Consider the following 21665-nt stretch of genomic DNA (forward strand, 5'->3'; position numbering starts at 1 on the left):
CATTTCGCCAAGTGTTCAAGACACTCACAGCAGCACTCCCGATCAGCCGACAAGCCGTGCAGTTTCCGGAATGTTCGTGCCGAGCCTCCAAGCCATTGCTATCTGCCCTCGGTCAAACTCAGATTGATCTCGCGCCCTTCCTATTCTATACAAGGACAGCAGACGTACTGATACTACACGTACCGTGCGTGTTTCTGACTTGCAGTCATACCTCCCCAGGTGTCGCTGCTATCGATTGTACGTCGGTGGTCATAATATTCTGGCTGATCAGTGTAGATTATAGCAGCACCATGGTAAGATAAAATTTTAATAGTCAACAAAACGCTTCAGCATTAAATGGAAGATTAAATACCTACTTACGCAATTAGAATGTTATTTACAGACACCATAAAAGAATCATCACTAAGGAATTCTAATGGAACCGAATGCCCTGCAATAAGCGATAACGGATGCACAGTGGTGCATACCAAATATACGCAGGCTGTAAGACAGCAGTTCACTCTAGTTTATATCTGAACAAGTTAAAGTTCGCAAAACTTCTTCCGAGTAGCTAAAGCTGTAAAAGAACACCTTTCATAAGTAGTTCCACTATAGCTAATTCAGGAATAACGGGAGTCGCCTTTCCGTAATTTACCTTGTCTTCAGTTACCAAGTGAGGTGAACGATAGTGTCCTAAAGAAGAGTTTTGTTATTGTCTTTCAGTTTAAATCTTTCGCAAACGACTGTATGAACGAAAGAAAAATGATGAATAATCAGAAACTCCTTGCAAGATGCCAGTGTACTAAGAAATGCATGAACTGAGAAAGACCAAAATTCACGAACAATACATACTGAATGCTGCCAATAACACCAAAATTCGTGGTCCAGACGTGCACATACACGGTGAAGTGAAGTTCCCGCACTCGAGCTTCATGCCGCAACTCCTCACATGCCAGCGATAAAAAAATGTCTCTCACAAAATTTCGTTCAGAGAGTACATCCGGCAGGAAAAGGACGTTAAAGAGTGGCAATCTAGCAGCACTGTAATCACATTTGTGGTAACTACCTCTGTTAGCACCTATTTGCTATGCTGTACAGTTAGTACAGTGGATACCGTTTTGGGTTAGCATGTCGAGGATTCGATCCTGGGATGGGGCGCTTTTTTTTATTTGCTAATTTCATTCTGTCATTTCATACTGTAATATATACCGTATCTTAGGTGACGTAAGAAATAGACAGTTGAAGCAAATGACCTGGCATAGTACAGAATAACTACAAAAACAATATCAATTTCGAGGTGCATAAGATGAACAGCCGGCACGGTAGCTCAGCGTGTTCGGTCAGAGGGTTGCGTGCTCTCTGTAATAAAAAAACTGAGTCAAGGAACTAGCGATCAATTTGAACGGATGTCTTATGACGGCCGCCCCGACCAAACGCAATGAACTATATCGAACAAAATGAGTACAAAAAAAAAGAAGGGTAGCGTCTTTGATTCGGAATCAAAACGTCTTCGGTCCCGGGTTCGATCCCCACCACTGCATAAATTTTGATAAATAATCAGCATTGGCGGCCGAAGACTTCCGGCATAAGAAGTCAGTCTCATTCTGCCAACGGCCTTGTCAAAGAGGGCGGAGGAGTGGATACAAGTTCAGGGCACTCTCTTGTCCTAGGGGTGGGAAATTGCCCCTAAAGGCGGAAGAATCAGCAATGATCAACGACATGAGAATGCAGAAGGCAATGGAAACCACTGCATTAAAGACACGTAACGTGTATCCACAGGACATGATGTTCTCTCCATTGGCAAAAGATTCCGGAATAGTCCCCCATTCGGATCTCCGGGAGGCGACTGCCAAGGGGGAGTTTACCATGAGAAAAAGATTGAATAATCAACGAAAGGATAGCGTTCTACGAGTCGCAGCGTGGAATGTCAGAAGCTTGAGCGTGGTAGGGAAACTAGAAAACCTGAAAAGGGAAATGCGAAGGCTCAATTTAGATATAGTAGGGGTCAGTGAAGTGAAGTGGAAGGAAGACAAGGATTTCTGGTCAAATGAGTATCGGGTAATATCAACAGCAGCAGAAAATGGTATAACAGGTGTAGGATTCGTTATGAATAGGAAGGTAGGGCAGAGGGTGTGTTACTGTGAACAGTTCAGTGACCGGCTTGTTCTAATCAGAATCGACAGCAGACCAACGCCGACAACGATAGTTCAGATATACATGCCGACGTCGCAAGCTGAAGATGAACAGATAGAGAAAGTGTATGAGGATATTGAAAGGGTAATGCAGTATGTAAAGGGGGACGAAAATCTAGTACTCTTGGGCGACTGGAATGCAGTTGTAGGGGAAGGAGTAGAAGAAAAGGTTACAGGAGAATATGGGCTTGGGACAAGGAATGAAAGAGGAGAAAGACTAATTGAGTTCTGTAACAAGTTTCAGCTAGTAATAGCGAATAGCCTGTTAAAGAATAACAAGAGGAGGAGGTATACTTGGAAAAGGCCGGCAGATACGGGAAGATTTCAATTAGATTACATCATGGTCAGACAGAGATTCCGGAATCAGATACTGGATAGTAAGGCGTACCCAGGAGCAGATATAGACTCAGATCACAATATAGTAGTGATGAAGAGTAGGCTGAAGTTCAAGACATTAGTCAATACGCAAAGAAGTGGGATACGGAAGTTCTAAGGAATGACGAGATACGTTTGAAGTTCTCTAACGCTATTGATACAGCAATAAGGAATAGCGCAGTAGGCAGTACAGTTGAGGAGGAATGGACATCTCTAAAAGGGGCCATCACAGAAGTTCGGAAGGAAAACATAGGTACAAAGAAGGTAGCTGCGAAGAAACCATGGGTAACAGAATAAATATTTCAGTTGATTGATGAAAGGAGGAAGTACAAACATGTTCCGGGAAGATCTGAAATACAGAAATACAAGTCGATGAGGAATGAAATAAATAGGAAGTGCAGGGAAGCTAAGACGAAATGGCTGCAGGAAAAATGTGAAGACATCGAAAAAGATATGATTGCCGGAAGGACAGACTCAGCATACAGGAAAGTCAAAACAACCTTTGGTGATATTAAAAGCAAAGGTGGTAACATTAAGAGTGCAACGGGAATTCCACTGTTAAACGCAGAGGAGAGAGCAGATAGATGGAAAGAATACACTGAAAGCCTCTATGAGGGTGAATAATTGTCTGATGTGATAGAAGAAGAAACAGGAGTCGATTTAGAAGAGATAGGGGATCCGGTATTAGAATCGGAATTTAAAAGAGCTTTGGAGGACTTATGGTCAAATAAGGCAGAAGGGATAGATAACATTCCATCAGAATTTCTAAAATCATTGGGGGAACTGGCAACAGAACGACTATTCACGTTGGTGTATAGAATATATGAGTCTGGCGATATACCATCTGACTTTCGGAAAAGCATCATCCACACAATGCCGAATACGGCAAGAGCTGACAAGTGCGAGAATTATCGCACAATCAGCTTAACAGCTCATGCATCGAAGCTGCTTACAAGAATGATATACAGAAGAATGGAAAAGAAAATTGAGAATGCGCTAGGTGACGATCAGTTTGACTTTAGGAAAAGTAAAGGGACGAGAGAGGCAATTCTGACGTTACAGCTAATAATGGAAGCAAGGCTAAAGAAAAATCAAGACACTTTCATAGGATTTGTCGACCTGGAAAAAGCGTTCGACAATGTTAAATGGTGCAAGCTGTTCGAGATTCTGAAAAAAGTAGGGGTAAGCTATAGGGAGAGACCGGTCATATACAACATGTACAACAACCAAGAGGGAATAATAAGAGTGCACGATCAAGAACGATGTGCTCGTATTAAGAAGGGTGTAAGACAAGGCTGTAGCCTTTCGCCCCTACTCTTCAATCTGTACATCGAGGAAGCAGTGATGGAAATAAAAGAAAGGTTCAGGAGTGGAATTAAAATACAAGGTGAAAGGATATCAATGACACGATTCGCTGATGACATTGCTATCCTGAGTGAAAGTGAAGAAGAATTAAATGAGGAGTAGTAGAAATGAGAACAGTGAGAAACTTAACATCAGGATTGATGGTCACGAAGTCAATGAAGTTAAGGTATCTGCTACCTAGGCAGTAAAATAACCAATGACGGACGGAGCAAGGAGGACATCAAAAGCAGACTCGCTATGACAAAAAAAGGCATTTCTGGCCAAGAGAAGTCTACTAATATCAAATACTGGCCTTAATTTGAGGAAGAACTTTCTGAGGAGGTACGTCTGGAGTACCGCATTGTATGGTAGTGAAACATTGAAAAAAAAATTGTTCAAATGGCTCTGAGCACTATGGGACTTAACATCTGTGGTCATCAGTCCCCTAGAACTTTGAACTACTTAAACCTAACCAACCTAAGGACATCACACACATCCATGCCCGAGGCAGGATTCGAACCTGCGACCGTAGCAGTCGTGCGGTTCCGGACTGAGCGCCTGAACCGCTAGACCACCGCGGCCGGCGTGAAACATGGACATTGGGAAAACCGGAACAGAAGAGAATCGAAGCATTTGAGATGTGGTGCTATAGAAGAATGTTGAAAATTAGGTGGACTGAGAAGGTAAGGAATGAGGAGGTTCTACGCAGAATCGGAGAGGAAAGGAATATGTGGAAGACACTGATGAAGAGAAGGGACAGGATGATAGGACATCTGCTAAGACATGAGGGAATGACTTCCATGGTACTAGGGGGAGCTGTAGGGGTAAAAACTGAAGAGGAAGACAGAGATTGGAATACGTCATGCAAATAATTGAGAACGTAGGTTGCAAGTGCTACTCTGAGATGAAGTGGTTAGCACAGGAGAGGAATTCGTGGCGGGTCGCACCAAACCAGTCAGTAGACTGATGACCAAAAAAAAATCACAACCGGTCATCGACCATAGAAACGTGAGACCATTCCTTCAAACCAGCATTTCATGAACTTTAATGTTTACTGTTATAAAAACGGAGGTACCCGTAACCTTCGCTCTACTGCAACCATCTTGCGTGTTATAACATGAAGAGTACGGTAACACAACATCTACTTGTCATTTATACTAAATGCAATATGGCGTTCAGATGTCGCATATTAGCAACCAGTGACAGTAAAAATGTCCATATTAATGTCACGACCTTCTGAAGAGAATACTTTCTCGTCAGAAATGAAATGAAATGTCGTGTGGGTAGGACCTTCCGTCGGGTAGACCGTTCGCCTGGTGCAGGTCTTTCGATTTGACGCCACTTCGGCGACCTGCGCGTCGATGGGGATGAAATGATGATGATTAGGACATCACAACACCCAGTCCCTCAGCGGAGAAAATCTCCGACCCAGCCGGGAATCGAACCCGGGCCCTTTGTATTGACAATCTGTCACGAAGACCACTCAGCTACCGGGGGGCGGACTTTGTCGTCAGAGCAACAGATGCTCACAGTGACATCCCTGCATGTCCCACCATTGCGCAACCCGCCGGATCATACAGCTCTTGACCCTTCACAGCAAACCTGCGTCCTCAGTAACAAGAGCAGCATGAACACGCTCTACGAATTTGTCCACGTTCGTCGGCGGTGTAGAGTATCCGTGTTTCTTCAGGTGTCCCCACAGAAAGAAGTCCAGGGGATTTAGGTCAGATGAAAGCGATGGCGATACAACTGGATCTTCATGTCCAAGCCATTTCCTCGGAAATGTTTTGTCCAAATACTGTCTCACATTAATTCCAGAGTGTGGAGGTACACCATCGTAATGAAAGCATTTCCTCTGCTGAACATGTAGTGGAACATCTTCCCACACATCAGGCAATATGGTTTTAGAGGATTGCATGATACCTTCATGCAGTGAACCGATCAGGCAACATGTAGGGGCCCAAACACTTGTCGCCCAATATTCTGTCCCAAACGTTGATACCAAAGCGAACTTTATATTCAAGGTCTCGGGTAACGTGTGAGTTAACCCCACACCAATGGTGGGCACTGTGCATATTGAAGACATCCTCGTGAGTGAAGGCTGCTTCATCTGACTATATTTCGATGTTCACAAGGTCATCGTGGGCTTCCTGTTGTTGTTGGAACCATTCACAGAATGGAATCCACTGATGGTGATCTGCAGGATGCAAGTGTTGCGTGAAAGTATAATGATAGGGGTGTAGCCGATGGCTGTGCAGCATGTTAACGAGCGTGTGTTGCGAGACACGCAGCTGTCTTGCTACGCTACGTGTACTTCGCTGAGGTTCTTGGTGTATGACGTCCAGAATAGCTTCGTCAGTAGCTGGAGTATGGCGAGTCCGAAGACAACCTCTGTCACACGATGGTGGAAGGAGAGAACCTGACTCCTGAAGGCGCTGCTCCAGATGACGAAACACATTATTATCTGGATGGCGTCGACAAGGATATCTAGAAGCATATTCACGAGCAGCAACAGCAGCCTAGTTATCAGATGCACCAAGGACCAGAATCATATCCACATATTCATCGTTTGGTGTACCATACGTCTATCACACTGGTTTAGAGGTTTATAATGAGAAAATTCGATACGTGTATGCATGTACATTGGAGTCCGTCAAGGGCGCGTTACTTTGGTCGCAACTAGTCCCTGTCTGGTGGACAGTGCATACAATATAAGCACGGAGTCAGTCCTGCGCGCTGTTCCACCTGACGCGCGTTACCTCTCTGACAGGTATCGTTCTGCATGATTCATCCCAGTACCGGTAATTGTGAAATGTTCAGTTTCGAATTACACTGTTTCCCTAACGGTAATAGACGTGATGTTTCTACAATCCCATCGATAGAATAATAATAATAATAATAATAATAATAATAATAATAATAATAATAATAATAATGCATTGAGATACATACTAAACAGCATGTTGTTACCAGATCAGTGTTGAAAGGCATTATTAGTGGAACCACGGTTATAACACATACAAATAGTAACCAAGTTTGGATAATATTTGCAAAGCACGTTGCTAGTCCTACTGGTAACGTGTGGCTCTAACAAAATGTAATAGGCCTGAACGAGGCAAGAATAATATACATAGTTGGTACTAATCTATGGGACCATTGGAGGAGGATACAAAGAAAAAGGATTTCACATCTAGTAGATGTGGAAGGGGCTTCTTTCAAAGCTGACCCATCTTCCATTTCTACGATTGTAGTTAGAGTGCAAATGTTTTGTAGAGGACCCGCTGCAATCGGTGTTGACGATTAAGATGCCAGATACTGTATCACCTGGACTACACTTACCAAATAAAAAACATATGCCTCAACCCAGGACCGAACCATCGACCTCCTGCATGCTAACCCAAAACTAGACCCACTGCGCCAACTGTACAACACGACTAACATCTGCTGACAAAGGCAGTTATCATACATGTGGTTACAGTGTTGCCAGATGACCACTCTTTAACGTCCTTTTTCTGCCGGATGTACTCGCAGGACGAAATTTTGTGAGAGACACTTTTTTATGGCGGGCATCTGAGGAGTTGCGCTGCGAAGCCCAAGTGCACGAATTTCGCTTCACCCTGTGTATCTTGTACCATGAGGGACGAAATTTAAGCTTCTGCTGAGATGTTCATTTCTGGTACATACACACCTACGACAAACCGTCTCCCAATATGACATTGTCTTGCAATGCAGGGATCTATGCAGGCTGCTCAGAAACGATCTGAAAACTTGTGAGGGTGTTGCAAGGTAGATTATACTCAGAAATAATTGTTATGAAAGACATTTGATTCATTGCGCCATTTCCGAATTAGCCAAGCCGGCTGCTGCGCGCAGATACTCAAGAGGCCCGCCAGAGATGGTGTCGCCTGACAAGAGAGCGATACAAAAATTGGACGGGGAACGGCAGTAAGGACCGAAGCCGAGCAATCTTGTGCGCTATGAACTATGTTACGAGTACAACTGACACTAGTTGTATCTGGTGGGCTACTTGAGTGTCCGTTGTCAACGGCCTGTCTGGCTGACTTCAATTGCAGTTAACTCGGAAACGGCGCAATAAGTTTTTTTCTACCTATGGGACAATCTACTCTTCAACACTCCAACATTTCAGGAATTTTTCTGGCGGCCCTGTTTACTTTACTCCTGTTAGAAGACCCACCAGTTCCTGTTGCCTGAGGCATACAAGCTTGAGTATTACACACAACAACGGAGCAGACTATATGTCCTGACGAAAGTGAAGAATTAAACATAGAAAAAACCTCGCGTTTGTTTTGGCTGGTGATAGAACGAGTGTGCTATCAGTTTCGATATATTTTAAGTTGTCCAGACGTAACTTTTTCCATTTTTAGTTTACATTACATCCTTCTACTTGTGATATATTTTGGTGTCTTCTCTAACGACTTGTCTGTAGAGTTTTAAAAACCGACAGAATTCTCATCGATATTTGTGTGTGTCGTGCAAAAGTCACAGGAAAATATTTTGGACTTATTTTAGTAAAAACATCTCACTGTATTAGCTTCTGTGTCATTAATATCCTTTGCTCGTGGTTGGCGATGTTTTATGCAAATTGCTCACATAGGTTTGCATGTCAAACTGACAGCTAACAAGGGAATGAATAACTTTTAATATTGTAAGCAGTAATTGCTTGTTCGTGATGTCCGAGTCTAAAGATTGTAAGTTCTAACTATAGCCTAAAACTGAAAAAGCAACGGTCATACCTTACAATTCTCAGCTAATATCTCCAATATGCTAAAAACGAAATAGCGATGTTAAACATGTTTTTTTTTTTTCTCTCTCTCTCTCTCTCTTACGCAGACCTTTACGACTCAGACTAGCAGTTGGATCCCAAGTCCTCAAATATTTTCTGGTTGCACTCCAGTTTATTCCTTCCTCTACAGTTTTGACCATATACGTCTTCCTCAAGTACCACAGAAATTATTTCAGATGCCTCAACACATGCCTATCATCCTGTCCCTTCTTCTTGTCAGTGCTTTCCATATATTTCTTTCCTCACCGATTCTGCGTAGGGCTTCTTCATTCCTTACCTTATCAGTTCACCTGATTCTTCCGTAGCACCATATCTTAATTTTTTCGATTCTCTTCTTTTCCGGGTTTCCCATAGTGCAAGTTCCACAAATATGTAATGCTGTGCTCCAAACATACATTTTCAGCGCATTCTCTCCCTTTCTCTCTTCTTTCTACTTTTTTTTTTTTTTTTTTTTTTTTTTTTTTTTTTTTTTTTTTGTGAGTCGTCTGAATAGTGTGATGTGGCTTGCCCCGGATTCTTCTCATGTGCCAATCTGTTCATCTCAGAGTAGCACTTTTACCCTACTGTCTCAATTTATTGGTGTACGTATTCAAATCTCTTCCTTCCCCTATAGTTTTTTACTCTTTTCAGGCACCTCTAGTAGCATTTAAGTTATTCTCTGATGTCTTAGCACGTGAGCTGTGTAATTAGCCAAGTAAATTAGGTTATTTATTTATTACTTGATATTTCTTCGTAAACCTGCTATCACTGAACGTCCTTTGCATGCGCTTTCGTGAGCAGTGCATCTATATCAGGTGTATCTACTTCAGTGGCTCCAACGAACACGTGCGGCCGAATGGACACCCTGAATTTCTGGTGTAATTCTTCAATGCAGCTATGCTCTTCGTCGTCCAATGTTAAAAAAAAGGTATAAAATAAAAATAAAATAAATAAGTAAATAAAAAGGAATAAAATCAGATGACTCAGTTATCAATTGTGAGAAACGCAAAGAAAGCTACTTACTTAAAGTTATTAGTTCTTAAATTTCTTTGTTACATTACCCGTATATTATAGCATTAAGAATCTACTTTGTTACAGAAATATTGCTTAATAGGTGTTCCTAGATCCGACACTGTCGACAGCTCACTGAAGTCTAGCCTTTCTTCGTTCATTTTCTGCGAACATTAGAACAATCTTTCTTTTCTTAGTATACTCAAAAGGCTTAGATCAGGCCCATTACAACAATAGTGGCATGCTACATTAATTGTAGGTATGTGACAGACATAATTATTAATGTAAGCTGTAGAGGACGTAAGTGAATACTCACTGTGTAGGCGACAACTATTGTGAAGTATGTTGAGTAAATACTAATGTTAAACTGTGTTGAGGGAAGGAAGTTCACGTAAATCACTTAACAAATTATTGTTTATGTGTAATGTACTAAGTGAAGAGAAATAAGGAACTAAATTAATATTATCAACTCTAGATTGTCACTTAAAAGAATGACACTGAAAAAAATCCTTGATAACATATTTATTCATGTGTTGGTATACCCGCTTTTCATTTCAGAATAAATCTTATTTTGCAGAACACTGCAGTATTAACTTGCAGAATAAATGAATAACGTTTGCAATCTGGGATTACACACCGATATATATTAAAATAACAGTGCCTGGAAGGCTAGCAAGTAACGAAATATTACTTATTGTGTGTATACAGTACAGTACGAAGATTGTATGATTAAATTTTGCAAGTGATTTAAGGCTATTCAGGTTGTGATATCTAGCATGCGTGAAATCTAGTACACAGAACTGCGGTCTCTGGTGGTAACAAACTCTCTACTCCAGCTATCAAGTGAAACTGAGCCTGGATGACAGATGCAAGTACATCATTCCAAGCAGCTTCATTTCTACGCCAGCGTTTGTGAATCATAGTGGCTGACGTATGGCGATGTGCCAGTCTCTGGGCTACCCACGACCTCATGTTTAGAGTGGCGATTTCCAAATTATCGGCTATACGAACAGGGGGTGATGTCTTGCGTATGCAATGGCACGCCCTATCATCACGCAAACTGCTGAGCGCGTATGACCATAGACGTCCATGGTTCTCCAGATGTCCTCCTACTGTTCGTGTGGATACTTTTCTTCCTGCTAATGAGACCTTTCCCTGATTCAAGGTAGATGACGTGTTAGTGTGAGCCTGTCCTCTCAGGCGGTAGTTGCATGGGGCCATGAACATGGCGTTTAATATGCCTCTTCTGAATCTATCGATTCCTCATTCTCAAAACATACATTACATCACGATCAACGCGACCACTGGTACTGCGGAACGAAAAACACAATCTCAATAGGCTGAGATCCTACTGGTGTCGTATACCGACACGTGGTGAGAGCGTTTCCCGCTATTACACGAGGTGTAAGACAACGTTCACACAAACAACCAACACATAAATGCGATTTCTGAACGACAAACACACTGCATAATATTTCATTGCATATAGAATCGAAATGGCGATATTCTTATCTACTTCGTACGGTTGCACTGAAATGGTAATCATGTACATATTCAAACATGTAGTAAACATCATGCCAGTTTGACTTTCGTATGATGTCGTCTCAGTGGTGTTGCAATTTTGATGCCCCGGTTTGTATATAATGTGTCCAAATAATATGAAATTACATTTTCCGAAAGATAGCGTACTTGGAATCAAGGCAGAGCAGCCAAAACAAGTGGTAAAATTAGACTAAGTGCTGCTGTATGCAAGGGGTGCAACTCCGTACAAACTAAAATATCGCCAGGTGTGAAACCCATTTCTATGCAACCTGTAATTTACTCATTCTTGTGCACAACATGTACAAATTCCAATTAACAATTGTACAAATTTAAACAATCTTAAACTTTATATGTATCAGTCAGAGGCGTTCAGTGTTAGACGTTTCGAAAGATTCAGTCCACCGGATACAATACAAATTTTAATTTGAACCTGGACATGTGCTGCAAGAATTTTTCCTGTATTACAATTACCTGAAAAGTTCAAACACAAACCGTCATAGAAATTTAGTCCTTCAGTATCATATTGGGCTTCTACCGTTAAACCTTTTGAATTACAATATTTTCGCTATTTATTTATTCAGGTACAGTCACAGTCAATAATTATTTCATTAAAGAGATACTTGCTTTGATGCCTTCTCTTCCTTTGCCATTTCATTTCTCAATAACATTTACGTGCAGCATCACATGTAATTTTGTATACTCTTTATCTCCGTCTGTTAGTGAAGGTTTTCTCATTATTATTGCTTTTCAGCTTTTTGCGTTAGGTTTTACTAAACGTTTTCACATAAACGATATACCACTTATTTGTACTTTCTCCCGCAACGATTAAACACAGATGAATTTGTTGATATGTGTTTTATTCCATCCATGATTAATTCTGATTTCCGACATGCTTCTTTTGCAGAAGTTTCCCGTTCAATAACTGTTCGTTATCCACATAACACGTCCATTCGACACTGTATTAATCCTGATAAAGTCGAAGAACATTTCTTACCGGCAGAGGTGTTCCGTTGAAAAAAGTTTGTTACGTTATTGCGTTTAGCCTAAATTTGTTGTTTTGTAAGAACCGTTTTCCTTTCGGATATTTATGAGTTTGGTCTTGTGTTTATACTTACTTGTACCTACATACCTTCTCTCCTTCACTTTGAACCATAAGAGTCAAACCATTTGTGAGACGAAGTATCAGAATCTTTTCCCTGCAATTTTATAGCTGTATTGAAAGTTCTTTTCCTTTCTTAATTGGTTCTTAGAATGCAATGTGTATCTAAAATAATAGTTAATGGTATAATAAACTGAAGAATACAGAAGACAGCAAGAAATATATTTATTCGCCTTCAGGGTTCAAATGGTTCAAATAGCTCTGAGCACTATGCGACTTACCTTCTGAGGTCATGAGTTGCCAAGAACTTAGAACTAATTAAACCTAACTGGCCTAGGGACATTACACACATCCATGCCCGAGGCAGGATTCGAACCTGCGACCGTAGCGGTCGCTCTGTTCCAGACTGTAGCGCCTAGAACCGCTCGGTCACCCCGGCCGGCTGGTATGTCGTAACTCGTGACTAACTTCGTGTCCCAGAACGTCAGTAAAGCCTTCTCCACGGTCGTTTATGCTCTAATTTGAGAGATTAGTTTCTGGGCTTTTGTCTAAATTGTTACAAAACCTGGACACTGATTCCTAATAGAACCCAAGACGGCTTCTCCACGGCGAATGATTGTGACTGACTATTTTAAGAATTTTCAGTCGACGATCGCCGGAATTCCACAGAGCCACGGAAATTTTATTCCAGGTGCTGACTTGGACATCGAGAGCCAGACAGAGTATGATTACGAACTGTAACTGCCTAATCACTTTGCTTTATTGACTTGAGAATTTGTATAGAGATTAAATTTGTAACTGAGAGTGTAGGCGATAATTCTGTTAAAAATATTTGGGAAGCGACTTCTCTTGACCGAAATTTTCCATTTAAGTAACTACTTATTAATCAGTCATAATAATTCAACTTCACTTTAATGGATAGAGAAGTTTGATAGACAATACGTTGCGGCTAGTAAAGCCCTTAACACAGTCGTGGCGTACCTCCTTCCAGCCACGCACAAGGGATGAGGTCATCCTTATTCGTCTTTGCCAGTCTCTGTCTTCCTCTACAGTTTTTACCCTCCCCGCAATTGCTAAATCAGAATAAAGTTCCTAGTGTATGTAATTTTCCACATTAGATCCACAGAGTTTTTATATAACGAGACAGAGATAATCTCTCTCTCTCTCTTCCTGTCGTAATGAGTCTTTGATCACTATAGATTACTTGCGCAGTTACGAGTAAACATTTGATCTAAAAGAGAAAAAGTAACAGGATAAGGGTGATGCTACTACTTCCAGCCAGTCTTCTTCCTGTTTATGCATAACACTGTACAACAGCGAGGTACAGTATGCAGAATGATGGTACACTAAACTAACTGAGTATTACGACATAGCTCTTGGCTGCTACATTCACCCTTACGTTCCCTGCAATACCCATTTGCCGAGGCATCCAGCAGAAAGATACCTCTTCCCCTGCCTTCGTAAGTGTAGTACGACGACCTGGATATCGTCTGGATACATGCGTCGCAGAAATTGAATGGTAGTCAGGGAGCTGGAGCAAACGAGTAATTTAGCAGTCACGGCACATGACATCTGCTCCAGTGCTCTCAATATCGCGGATAATTTAGCATCGAAGACAATGACGTCTGGAGGTGAACAAAGCTTGGGAACACGATCATGGAAAGCAATAGAGTAGCTAAGGTATCGACCTTTTCGGAAACATTATTGAGGCTTTGACAAATAAGCAGTGACAGGGAGTGTTAAAATGGAAAACTACCTTACGAAACTCCAGTTGTTTCAAGAAAAGCCTGGAAACGTACACACATTTGCAGTAGTTTTTCTAAGCCCCACCTGATGCACCGGAAGCTAGCATACGTCATAGGTCCATATACAAGAATTGTAGTTGACACTATATCTATGACGTATAAGAAATAAGGTTTTATTTTATAGCATAGGTCTGCCTTGTTGCATTTAGCGAATGAGCTCTGCTTGGTCGTGTTTACACCAGAATAGCCGAATCTCGCCATATTGCTTTCCAATTTTTGTACATTTCCTGGATTATTTTGCGAAATGTTCAAGATGCTATATCGCTTATTGTCTTTGCAAGAGCTGCTGAATGAAGATACGAAAAGTGTACGGTTCCATTAAAAAGCCGTACTTGTTTTAATATCTCAAAATGGTTCAAATGGCTCTGAGCACTATGGGACTCAACTGCTGAGGTCATTAGTCCCCTAGAACTTAGAACTAGTTAAACCTAACTAACCTAAGGACATCACAAACATCCATGCCCGAGGCAGGATTCGAACCTGCGACCGTAGCGGTCTTGCGGTTCCAGACTGCAGCGCCTTTAACCGCACGGCTACTTCGGCCGGCTTTTAATATCTCTGTTGATACTACAGATAAGAGCGTTGCCCGTACAAAATATCACGTTCTTCTCAGTATACTGTCAATTGTGACTATCTGGAGCCGTTCACGAACTAAAAGGGGTGTTACATCTTACTGACTCATCCTGCGTATCGTAGCGACGAGGCCTATCCAGGGCTGCTACACGTTAGGATGAGTGAGAGAAATGGAGTGGGAGAGGGCCGGTATAAGACGTAGTCTACAGTGAAACATTAGTAGCATTAAGAAGTGTTTATTTCCAGCAGCAATGTACAGCGCGACGGCCGTCCTCTAGGCCGCTCAACGCGCGTGCCAGCACAGTCGGTTGCGGATCCAGCTGACGCCCAGACGGAGCCGGTGACATCTGTTGCCCTGGATCGTGGGTAGCTTCTAGCGCAGTCCCATATAGCCTGCAAGAAGGCGAAGAAACAGTCGTAGCCTGCTGAGGGCCTCCGCAGTTTGATTGTCTATGCACCCATGCGCATCGTCGTGTTCCCCATGTACTGCACTTCAGTGCGATAGCTGACACTGGATATTCCGTGATGAGCAGCAGTGGCCTCAGTCACCGACTAGGAGTACACCATGGCGGTGTCGATGATATTTAGGGGGCTACGAGCCGTAAGGGAGCGCCTCCCCTAGGCGGAATGTGAACAGCTTGCAGTCTGCCAGCCGAAGTCCCTCAGAGGGCGGATCTTGGCCTCACGCCAGCGTCACGTATTGGCGAAATTTCAAAGTCCAGCAGCTGCTACACCAGGAGGGTGGTGTGCCTTGGTCTGGACTGTGACGAGTTGATCGGCATGAAGACATCAAATTGTCAACTACGGTTTTTCTCCAGTTCACGACACAGACGTAATGGTGGCACAACAAAATATCTCGATCCTTTAGGCTCGATTATTTATGCAGTTATAGCTAAGCTTCTGACATAGTACTGGCGACGGCGGGGGGGTGGGAGGGGGGGAGAGAGAGGGTAATACGACTGGTTTTGTTCCACATTACTTATCCCGTGAGGTTATTCCTGGTTGCTGGTTGCTATGTGCTGTGATATTTGCAACGTCTGAGTTGTCGGCATTACGCGAGTGCTCTCGTTTACAAGATGTTGCTTCATTCTTGGTCACAGCGTTATCTGTTCTGCGCACTTCAGCTGTGTCGTAAACCCGTCCTGCCAGAGTTCAAAAAAATGGTTGAAATGGCTCTAAGCACTATTGGATCCTGGCACTGAGGTCATCAGTCCCCTAGAACTTAGAACTACTTAAACCTAACTAACCTAAGGACATCACACACTTCCATGCCCGAGGCAGGATTCGAACCTGCGACCGTAGCAGCAGGGCAGTACCGGACTGAAGCACCTAGAACGACTCGGTCACAGCGGCCGGCCCTGCCGGAGTGTTTGACGTAATGTCAGCAGTACTGCCATTGGCCAACTTGATTATCACTTCGGGCCGAGCTGGCCACTATTGCTTGGTAGTGACCGGAATAAAACTTAAAAAAAAAAAAAAACTACAGTTCGTGCGCCATAGTGTTGCGGGGTGCAGTAATGTTCACCGAACTTCTAGGTGCACCTTGTACATTCTGTGTTGAACAAGAGTGGTGATATGGAGGTCTGCGAGGTCTGCATCTTTTCCTCTTCATACTAGTAAGATTTCTTTGATTTCGCTTGTCTCAGTCCACCGTGGTTTTTATCCACATTATAGGTTAGTAACCTATGTACATAAGATTCCCCCCCCCCCCCCCCCCCCCCCCCTCGCCGCTCCCAAGTGCCCACTGTACTCTTGTCGACATTTCGAGCATAATGTTTCACACTGTATGACCTTACATTAGCTTGAAATCGTATTTTTGGATGATGAGTTATTGCACTTCAGTACACGTAGGGCCATTTGCGGGGCCCTCTAGCGTACAAACTCTCGTCGCCGCTGTGTTTAGCAGAGCGCGCCCCGCCCGGGCACCCCAGCCCGGCCCGCCAGCTAACGAGCCGCTTGTTGCAGCATGGACGCGCGCAGCCCGGTGCCGGCGCAGCACTGGGCCGACGACAAGGTGCTGGGCGCGCGCGCCTACTTCCGCAGCGCCGGCAACGCCTCCCACCTGACGCTGCAGCGCGTCCGCGAGGACGACGCCGGCTCCTACCGCTGCCGCGTCGACTTCCGCCGCTCGCCCACCCGCAACTCCATCATCAACCTCGCCGTCATCGGTGAGTGCGCTTCCCACATCTGTCCTCTGTACCATGTTCAGTCACTTAATAAATTAAATCATACAGAAAAAAAAACCTTGGACTAAAACCAAGCTCAGAAGACACGTGTAACGGTGTACCGGCATTACAGGCAGCGCAGTTATCGTATTGGTAGGCCAAGCGTGATATTCTCCTGTGCGACTCTGTCAAATGTCAAATTAGACCCAGATGATGCACTTCGCTCGAGAAGTGTAAGGGCTGTGTCTTGAGGGTGTAGCACCACAGACAGCGAGAACATCTTGTAAGCAACAATATCAGTTACTCAGTAAAATTTATCCTAAAACAACTATGTTATTTTATTTTTTAATTATAACATTAATTTTTTCCCGAGGGCATGCAGCTTTACTGTATGGATAAGTGATGACGGCGTCCTCTTTGGTAAAATATTCCGGAGGTAAAATAGTCCCCCATTCGGATCTCCGGGCGGGGACTACTCAAGAGGATGTCATTATCAGGAGAAAGAAAACTGGTGTTCTACGGATCGGAGCGTGGAATGTCAGATCCCTTAATCGGGCAGGTAGGTTAGAAAATTTAAAAAGGGAAATGGATAGGTTAAAGTTAGATATAGTGGGAATTAGTGAACTTAGGTGGCAGGAGGAACAAGACTTCTGGTCAGGTGAATACAGGGTTATAAATACAAAGTCAAATAGGGGTAATGCAGGAGTAGGTTTAATAATGAAAAGGAAAATAGGAATGCGGGTAAGCTACTACAAACAGCACAGTAAACGCATTATTCTGGCCAAGATAGATCCGAAGCCCACATCTACCACAATAGTACAAGTTTATATGCCAACTAGCTCCGCAGATGACGAAGAGATTGATGAAATGTATGATGAGGTAAAAGAAATTATTTAGGTAGTGAAGGGAGACGAAAATTTAATAGTCATGGGTGACTGGAACTCGGACAGTAGGAAAAGGAAGAGAAGGAAACGTAGTAGGTGAATATGGAATGGGAATAAGGAATGAAAGAGGAAGCCGCCTGGTAGAATTTTGCACAGATCATAGCTTAATCATATCTAACATTTGTTTCAAGAATCATAAAAGAAGATTGTATACATGCAAGAAACCTTGAGATACTGGAAGGTATCAGATAGATTATATAATGGTAAGAAAGAGATTCAGGAACCAGGTTTTAAGTTGTAAGACATTTCCAGGGCAAATGTGGACTATGACCACAATCTATTGGTTATGAACTGTAGATTAAAACTGAAGAAACTGCATAAAGGTGGCAATTTAAGGAGATGGGACCTGGATAAACTGACTAAACTAGAGGTTGTGCAGAGATTCAGGGAGAGCATAAGGGAAGAATTGACAAGAATGGGGGAAAGAAATACAACAGAAGAAGAATGGGTAGCTTTGAGGGATGAAGTATTGAAGGCAGCAGAGGATCTAGTAGGTAAAGAGACGAGGGATAATAGAAATCCTTGGGTAACAGAAGAGATACTGAATTAAATTGATGAAAGGAGAAAATATAAAAATTCAGGAAATGAAGCAGGCAAAATGGAATACAAACGCCTCAATAATGAGATCGATAGGAAGTGCAAAATGACTAAGCAGGGATGACTAGAGGACAAATGTAAAAAATGTAGAGGCACGTATCACTAAGGGTAAGATAGATACTGCCTACATGAAAATTAAAGAGACTGCATCAAACCAGTCTCTGGACTGATGACCACAAAAACAACAATTATAACAAGTATAGATTTATCAGAAGGTGATTACTGATTTTTTTCTTTTTTTTTTTACCCTCTGTTACGGTGGAAAGAGGAAGAAATGGCATAAATAGATTCCTCAGGTACAGGAGTAATTGATGTTGCCCATACGAAAGCGGCCATTTGGCTTAGTCTCACGATCCCCTCCCCTCATACGGACTTGTAAAGTTTGAACAGAGCTAGTTTGTTGAAAGCTCCTTTCCACCCAGGCACAGTGCCTGCCGACTTGGTGCCTTCTTAATGACCCCTCACGCGGCTAGGGGTGGAACCGTGGTCGCTAGAAAGTTCATAAAATTCTACTTAATGCAGTGTCACGTTTTATTTTCTCGAACTGAGATGGTAAAACTCCGAGCACACGCTGCCTAATCCTCACTTGCTGCCTTCATCTTGCATAGATCAGATCGTGAAAAAGATGAGTCCTTCTGTACAGGAACACGAGATGGACCCTAGGCCGATATTCTTAGCATAGGGCGTCCATCTCTGTCTGTTTTATGAAGAGATAGTTAGCAAGTGACGACGAATTGAGGTAATCAAGTATTTCTCGATGCAATAAGTAAAGTGGAGCAGAACATTAAATTTTAGCAACCACACCGCAGTCTTATTCGCAATCTATCGCTGCCATCGCTGCTGCAAGTCTGACTGCGCTTCTTTCACTCAAAAATTCTCAGCGAAGCCAGTTAAGAATATACGCCGGACGTTCAGGTCTCCACAGTACTCAACCACGCAAACCTCTTTCCAATATTTTCTTAATCCATCGGCTATGTATATTACTCTTACAGTGCGCTAAGCTGTGTCCTTCAAGTTAGTAGCAGACTAGTGTCAGAAGCCGTGTTTGTTGGATCCTGCGAGAGTTAGACCGTATTATTAACTGCGAACTCAAACTTTCTTTGGAAGGTTCGCGGTAGTCATTAGGAGGCAGTTCCTGTTCCGTGCAGTGGGCAGTATTACTGTTTGTGAATGACTTTCTATCTGTGTAGCTCCCGCCGTTCTTAAACGAGACAGCTGTGTTATTTTTCTATATGTGTATTTTCTTACTATGTTTGTGGAACCCACTATCCAGATGCTCCCTTATTTTCTGCTGAATAATCCAGCAACGGCCATATACTGCAACGAATCCCCATGCCAGCAAATACCATGTTACCGACTGCCATATTCCGGCATTTTTAACAGATAAACGTAACTGCCGGCATATCGAGCACATAGCGAATCATAGATTCTGCCCTTCAAACCAAGCAAAGAGTCGAAGAAGCGTATCTATTGAGTTTCGTAAGTGTGACGGCTCCATTTGGAGTTTGTAACACCACAGCTCTTATGCTGTATGGATTTATTTATTTTTTTGCTTTTGCTTTATTTAATGTCACATTGTTGATCTTTTGTAAATGTGTTTGAATTGATAACATAAAATTGTGTACTCTTTTCTTTGCCAAACCTTTGATGTCGTGATTTGATTCTATGCAAAGTAATGTATCTGTAATTTAAATTCTTTGTCCCATTTGGAGGGAACAAAACTTAGTGTATATGATTGTAATTTTGTGTGAATAATTTTTGTAGAAGTGTCAATATGTGAAAATGTTCTGTTTTATTTAATACATTTGGTTGCTATTATGTAAACTGCTGATCCTCACTTAGGGCTCTTAGTTATTCTGTATGTAAGAGGTAGTGTGGTTCCCCTCGGGAACGGAACTGTGTAGCGCGCGCAAATTGTGGTTGGCCTAGGTGGAAAAGGTGGAACATATAGTCAGTCGGGGACGAGCCAGCAGTCGGAGGCGAGCTGCGAGTCGGAGACGAGCCACCAGTCGGAAAGGAGCTACCAGTCTGTGCACTGTCAATGTAAAGGTGCATATCATGCTGATTCAGAGAGAGGCTTTTGCTGCTTCTTTCCAATGCCTCGGATGGGTGGATAAATAGCTGGATCTATTCTGGAATTTGTATGAATCATCGCCATGAAGATACGATAAAGTCCGGCAATTCTACCTGTAATTCCACCTACCAACATGCAGTTGCCACCACATTGCGCAATCACTGTAACGTAATACTATATTGTTGTACAGTGAAGGATCAGCCTAATGGATGTGTTAGTGTGCTGAAATATAAGGTAATTCATATCGGAATTTATTTACCTACCTTGATTTTACTCCTCATCATAACACCTATCAGGGTCCTCTCCGTTTGAAGTAAAGTGATTACCGAGTGTCCTTACTGAAAGTACGTTGAAGCCTAGAGCTTTGTTAAACAGTGCCTCTTGAACTTATTAGAAAGATAGTTAAAGCTAATGTGGTAACAGAGTGAGTTAAAGCAAATGTTATTTGTCCAATAATAATTTTCCTATTGAAACTGTTATTTAAAGTGCTGTCACCAACTTCAAACTTTAGGCTGAGTCTTATAAAGTAAATGATCACGTTGTTGTCTGTAGTAAATTCTAAAAAGGAGAGTCAGTTTCTTGCAATTTTGTCAACATTGTGTTTCGTTGTAGTAAAAGTGAGAAAGCTGCAGTTGTGAAACGTTACATTCTCATGTATGCCAAGTGTTTGTCTCTCTTGTGTGCATATTAACAGTATAAAGACCACTCAGTTTGTGTAAACCCTGAAAGTGATAGTGTTTTTCTGTACCTGTTATAATTTTGAAAATTGTTCCTGCTGCGCTAACTGTTAGCTTCAATCTTAAAACATATGTGTGGTAGAGTTCATTGCACTCGCGTGTTGCTAAGTCTAGGTTTTGTCTGTTGTGTTGTCCGTTATAGTTACTTATACCTACTTTCATAAACGAGAATGTTAATCTTTCTCTTGCCTAATTAGGCTGGCGACCGTTTCCCTTATTCTGTAAACAATATAGCTAGGCAAAATTTTGTTTGTCACTATTCCAATATTAACGTAATTCTGACTTTCATTTCCGATAAGCCACTTCCATTAGGAACAATACGGTCAACTTAACAAAATTCCTCTCAGAGGGTAACACTGCTCTGTTGCTTTATACCATAACTGCTGTAACAAAATAATTCTGTTTTACAAATTAACTCCTACTTTGGGGTTATGGTGTAACAGTA

The 21665-nt window shown here is 42.3% G+C and overlaps 1 protein-coding gene across 1 annotated transcript in view; it reads left to right on the forward strand.

The window, feature by feature from the left end:
• LOC124776675 overlaps nt 1-16957 on the forward strand; it is a 277681-nt gene extending 260724 nt beyond the window's left edge. Inside the window, exon 3 of the mRNA XM_047251780.1 lies at nt 16669-16957. Coding sequence (XP_047107736.1) covers nt 16669-16957 — 289 coding nt within the window. The remainder of the gene's footprint in view (nt 1-16668) is intronic.
• Nucleotides 16958-21665: the final 4708 nt, after the last annotated feature.

Source organism: Schistocerca piceifrons, chromosome 1 (assembly GCF_021461385.2).
Source record: "Schistocerca piceifrons isolate TAMUIC-IGC-003096 chromosome 1, iqSchPice1.1, whole genome shotgun sequence".
Taxonomy (NCBI): domain Eukaryota; kingdom Metazoa; phylum Arthropoda; class Insecta; order Orthoptera; family Acrididae; genus Schistocerca; species Schistocerca piceifrons.